General features: G+C 46.6%; 1 protein-coding gene across 4 annotated transcripts in view; it reads right to left on the reverse strand.

Moving 5' to 3' along the window:
* The window catches only part of MED14 (mediator complex subunit 14), a 52,863-nt gene extending 47,589 nt beyond the window's left edge, over nucleotides 1–5,274 (reverse strand). For all 4 annotated transcript variants that reach the window (XM_073358568.1, XM_073358577.1, XM_073358557.1 and 1 more), the window contains exons 1-2: nucleotides 4,941–5,274; nucleotides 2,874–2,900 (exon numbers count right to left, since the gene is read on the reverse strand). In XM_073358568.1, the coding sequence (XP_073214669.1) occupies nucleotides 2,874–2,900; nucleotides 4,941–5,122 (209 nt within the window). In that variant the 5' untranslated portion in view covers nucleotides 5,123–5,274. The remainder of the gene's footprint in view (nucleotides 1–2,873; nucleotides 2,901–4,940) is intronic.
* Nucleotides 5,275–6,000: the final 726 nt, after the last annotated feature.

The raw sequence follows: 6,000 nt of genomic DNA on the forward strand, positions 1-6,000 counted from the left end.
ACATCTACTGTTGTTGAGACATAACACCTCATTCACTGACTACAAACACAGAGATTATTTTGGAAAACTGAAAGTTTATATAGCTGTTCAGATACTTTGAATAGCTATATAAACAAGAGTTTTCTTTTAATACTTCCCAGCAGGAACTCTTTGCTGATGTAAAGCAGGAATGAGAATTCAATTTCTATTTGTATCCATTGGAAAGCAGGACCCTTAAGAGTTGACGTACTGCAAGTTCAATTTAAAAATATGCATCATATAAGTCATTGATCCACTTAGATCAAAAATATACACTACTTTATATGTCACTAGAGAGCAAGGAAGGAAACAGGAATTATGAACAGTGAGAATGCACAAGTTACCTGTTATCAAAACCCAAACCCATAGTTTTCCCACTGCATTACAAATAAGTTCTCAGTACCACTGTAATATATCAAGGTAGTTTCCTGTCCAACTGCTATTTTGTATTATTGCATGTAATACTAAAAGTAATTTACTCTTATCTATGTGGAGCAGTTAGAATCTAGTATTAGTGGTGTCCATTGCATATAATAAAATTACATATCTTTCAAAAAGATCGTAAAATATCAGGATCCATAATTTCCTACAAGCTTTGCTTATCAAGGGGTCCTCAAGAAGAAAACCCTAGAAAGGGACTTAAGCTCTAATTAAAATCCATGTTAAGTTTAAGCCTGCCAAGTATCACGCCTTCATCACTGATGGGTGTATACTGCCTGTCATCAAGACAGCATCCTGCAAGCAACCACTATTCCTTTAAGAGGTGGTTCAGGAGTCTGATACTATTAAATTTCTCTGTATCATTACTGCTGCTATGGCAGCTCTCATATGCAGGAGCAAATGAGTAAGTTGATTAATTAAGCAACATCCCTTACAGCAATTGTAGGCAACCTTAGAGAGCTAGAGAACCACTTCACCAAATGGCATCAGACAACAACAAAAATACATCCTAATATCACACTGCAGCTTACCACATACTGATCCAAATATCACAATTCTATTTCAGACACGACAGATTGTTAAATGGTTACAGAGACGCACAAGCATTGTAGGAGAAAGGAAGGACCTCTCCCCCACCTGGTGAAAGACACCCAAGCTGATTCAGTCTATTGACCAACTTGACTGTGTGAGCCTCACAAAGCAAGTTCCAATTAAACTCACAAATGACACAACAGCCACGTATGCCACTCCACCCCCCACTGAACATCCCCAGGGGCTAAAGATACAGGTTGAATGCCACTGCCTGTAGCAAATGGAGTAACAATTGTAAGAAACATGGAACATTAAAAATGAAAAGAGGAGAGAATATTGGGCACGCAGCATGTCTTCAAGAGAAGAGGAGAAAAGAAGTCTCAAGAAAACATCCCAATTTTTGACTCCCCTAAAATCAGGATCTGGTTGTGGAAAAGATTAAACCAGGGGTGAGCAAACTACAGCCCATGGGCCGCTTCCGGCACATCAGACTTTTTATCCAGCCCTCAAGCTCCCACCAGGGAGCGAGGTCAGGGCCTTGCCTGGCTCTACCCAGCACTCCCCCTGCCCCTGACTCACAATTCCCTTGATGAGCACTATCTTCCAGCACGCAGAACCACACCGCACAGGCACGACTTCACCATGCTGTTTCTGGGATTGGAAACCACCACCCCCCCACAACAACCCCCCCCTCACCATGCGGCAGCGCACCCAATCCCCTCCTCAACTCTTATGGCCCCACCCTCGAGAGCCTCGAAAATGCCCAGGGGCCGCACTCGTCTCAGCTAGGCTGCCTCCACCTGTGGTGCTTGGTGTCACTCACTGCAGGGCCCCTAGGAGTCCCCGGTACCACCCCAAAGAGCCCCCCCCATCGGTCCCTCCCTCTCTCCGCCTCGGTAACATCCCTTATAGAGCCCCCCCCCCATGCTACACCTCATAGAGCATCCCTCCCCCACCAGGCATTCTTGGCCCACCATACCATTTCCATATGTGGACTTCAGGCGAAAAAGTTTGCCTACCCCTGGATTAAATCCTGTTAAAAATAATTTTGTACAATTGAAATCTATGACGTATTATGCAAAGTACATGCTTGACTTGAGAGATAGCATTTTCCATATAATTGTCATTAGAATTATTGTGATTGAATGATCTCCGTATATCTTCAAAATAAACTAGATCAATAAGAAAGAGTTAGCACAGATAGCAAAGAAGCCAACATTACATATTCTGGCAGGTTCTATAGAAGCTACTCAAATCTCCAAAATAAGCACATTAAGTACAGTACTTTGACCTCAGTAAAAAGAGGGATATATTTCTGAAGAAAACAGGTTCCCAAGTCATAAAACAAAGCTTCCTCAAATGTTGTCTAAGGAAAAGGTGGATCTCCTATTATATAGGAGGGGCAAACAAGAGGCTTCTTTATTCTATGTATATTTTTCAGCTACTAGTCCTGCATTGGGAGAATTTCCTTCTCGACACATCTGTATTTGTTTAGGTTCTTATTCTCTTTCCCACTAGATTCAATATCAGGTCAGGCACTCCCATCCTCCAAGTTTTAATGTCTTATCTCTTCCCACACAGAAGGGTAATGCCCTCAGCTAAACTGCACTTCTTGCTGGGGAAAGAACTGTTCAGAGGCACATTAGCAACAGAATCCAACAATCCTAGGTAGTTTCAAATTAACGTTGCTATTGCATCATGAAAAATGCTACTTCTATACAGTAACACAAGGACAATCCAATAAAGAAATAATTTTTAAAAGAAATCATCTTTTATTCAGACAAGTCTTGAATTAAGAAAAAATATTTTATTTCAATGATCCCACACTCACCTTAATGTTAAATTTAAGCATGCATTAATAGCCCACTCTTGTTGTGACTCACCTTTCCATGTCAGTCTTTCTTGGTAGTCTAATAAAAACATAAAAGCATTATTTAATGTTATATTACATTTCAAACATTTAGATATTTAGCTATACATTCATTTGCATCCATTGAGGAGATCTTATCATTATGAAATGATTAAATTTAAGAGTTAGCACTACTCCAACATGAATACACCACACACTTTGGAAAGGTTGTTTCAAGATGTTGTGTAGTACTTCTCCATATTCATGCAACTAAATTTGTCAAGTTTTACTGTTCAACAAAAGTGCTAGTTTGATAGCCCTAGAAATAAGAGTTGTCTATACATACAACAGGTGCACAATAGACAGCATCAGCATGAGATCCACCACTATGATCTACCAGCCTGCCTAAAACTGGAATTAGAAGAATCAACTTGAGATGAAAGACTTTTGCCTCTCTGCTGAGCTAGCCAATATGGATATCAATAAGTACTTATAAGGCCCCTAATCACTGTAGCTCATTGTCCTGTCTTCTGGAGGGTTATCAAAGACCAACTAACTCATTTAATGTAGGTCACTTAATAGACAAGAATAACTTTTGGCCCAAATGATACGAGATGGATTGGGAAGAGCTGCCTGTAAATATTCGCAAAGCTATCTCATTATCCACCTCCAAATTCCTCCTCAAAACTCTTCTTTGTCATGATGCCTAGAAAAAGCTTTGCAATGGTTAGGCCACTATTGTGCACAGACCACTACCTATCATGCTGACTAATGTTGTCTCTGTTGAACTCCTCCCATCTATTTGTAATAGCCTGTTGTGTCTTGTCATGCTTAGATTGTAAGCTTCTCGGGCAGAAAGCGTTTTTTGTTCTGTACTTGGAAGCTACATTTTTGGTCACAGATCTGGACATGTCAGTACTTTGTGTGGGACAGTGAATTCTACGCAAAGGAGATCTTCATGCAAAAATAAGCATATTTTATAGCGCTAAGGAGCCCCTCTACTAGCCAAATGCACAGAACATGTGGCATGCATTGAAAATCCATGACATTCACATTTGGTTGAGATCCTGGACAGCCTATAATTCAATAGTAGATCAACTGTCCAACATATTCTTCAAGCACTGTTAACCCTGACTTTTATTTTGTATTAATTACATGAAGTTGCAATGTTTGGTATCACACCATAGTACACAGTGTGCCTCATGCAAATATTTTGATAATACATAGAGCTAACTGAATGTGAAAATGCAAGAAGTCAGTAGCACTTACATTCAGTGCATTTTACTGTGACAACCCTAAAACTCAAATTAACACACGCTAGACACTGAACCAAGATTGTTTATTTTCTTTACAGATTACTTGTGGATAGGATTTATAAAATGTCAGTGCACCACAAATGTGCCTCTCCAAAACCAGCAGAAATTCTAAAGTGGGCATGTCATGAGAGTAAGCAAGTCCATGGATATACAGTTTGCATCATCAGATTCAGTAGTTCTTGTTCTGCACAGAACTACAGGTACTTTCTCATTGGCCCAATAAGTTACTCCTTTCTGTATACCCACCTACACCACCCTGTAATGTTAATCAGAATAACTCAACAGATGAGAGATTGTTTAATTTAGTGTCTAAACTAAGTCTTTAGATTTAAATTCACTCCTTGTTTGTGTTTTCACAAGCATTGCAGCAACCAACAGTAGGAGGAAACAAGACAAAGATGGACGAGCTTGTTCTCATTGTCCAAGCTATGTTTTTTATTTTAAAACACTTAAGTGTGAGACTTTAAGAATCTCTCAGTTTAACATATTACTAATGCAGATAATTTTAAAACTTTCAAGTTCCAATACCATTAGAATTAATTTAGAGGCAAATTTAAATGCTTTCCGTCCAAGCTTTTTCTCTGCTCTCCACCTTTTAGCCCATTTGACGGATTCCCCACAAGCACTTAGCAGGGGATGGGATGAACCTGGAGCAGGTACAAAGCCGCGCAAGGTCTAACTCCCCCGGGGTGCAGGCTTCGGGCAGGGGCAGCTCCGGGCACCCAGCACCCTCCCCAGGGACAGGGCTCAGGGGCAGGGAGCGGGGCGCCGAGCGCGGCACTCACAGGTCCGCCAGCACCGTCAGCTCCGCGTAGGTCCGGTGCAGCAGGAAGTCGATGAGGGTGCTGAGCCGGTAGCCGGGGCTGGCCGCCGCCGCGGCGGTGCCCGGAGCCGGGGGGGCCGGGGCCGAGGCGGGGCCGCCGCCGGCCGGGACCAGCTGGTTACTCTCCAGCTGTACCGGCGCCATGGGGGCGGCAGCGCGCCAGCCCGGGCAGGAAGCGCGCGCGCGCGCGGGGCCCCGGCTCCCCCCGGGGCCGGAACAGCCGCAGGGACCCCGCGGCGGCTCCCCACGACCCGGCGCGAGCGGCCGAGCTCCAGCAGCAGGAGACTGGGAGAGAAGGCGGCGCCAGGAGCCTCCGCGGAGCTCAGAGCCCGCTCGGCGCAGGGGCCGCCGCCATGATGGGGGATGCCGAACCGGAAGAGAACCGCTGCGGCGGACCGGAACGAAAACCCTTCCGGTGAGCCCAGTCCGCAACCCCACCGGCTGAGCGGCGGCTCCCTCGAGGCAGCGCGGGGGGCGGGGCTAACGCGCAACGGTCCAAGCACGCGGGAGCGAGCGAGCGAGCGAGCGGGCGGGGGGGAGATGGTCGGGTGCGGACAGAGACTAGGGCAGGCGCGAGCCCGGGTGGGGACGGGTCTCGAGAGCGAGCCGGAGGGGCGGGGCTGCTCGAGTGAGAAGGGGCGGGGCAAGCAGCAGGGGGCGGGGCGGCGGAGCGCAGCCCGGGAATGGGCCTGGCGCTGGGGCCGCGCGCGGGAGGGAGCCCGGCCCGGAGCTTGGGCGGGGGGTGGGGCAAGTGGCCGCGAGGCGGCGGGAAGCAGTCGCTGCTCTAGTCGGGTGGCCGGGCTGTCCCCGGCGGGCGGGGGGCTCGGATCAGGGGCATCACGTGGAACGGCGCCTTCAGTGGCCGGGCCCGCGCACTTTGTGCGGCCTGGCTTTTGCGAAGTGCACAATCCGGTTGGGAGCGTCCGTTTTTGGGTGCCCAACATGAGACAGGTTAAAGGGGGTCTGGTTTTCGGACAGCACCGAGCCGCCACCTGCTGCAAATCAGACTCCAGAGAGGTGTC

The sequence above is a fragment of the Lepidochelys kempii genome, chromosome 1, assembly GCF_965140265.1.
Source record: "Lepidochelys kempii isolate rLepKem1 chromosome 1, rLepKem1.hap2, whole genome shotgun sequence".
In the NCBI taxonomy this organism is placed as follows: domain Eukaryota; kingdom Metazoa; phylum Chordata; order Testudines; family Cheloniidae; genus Lepidochelys; species Lepidochelys kempii.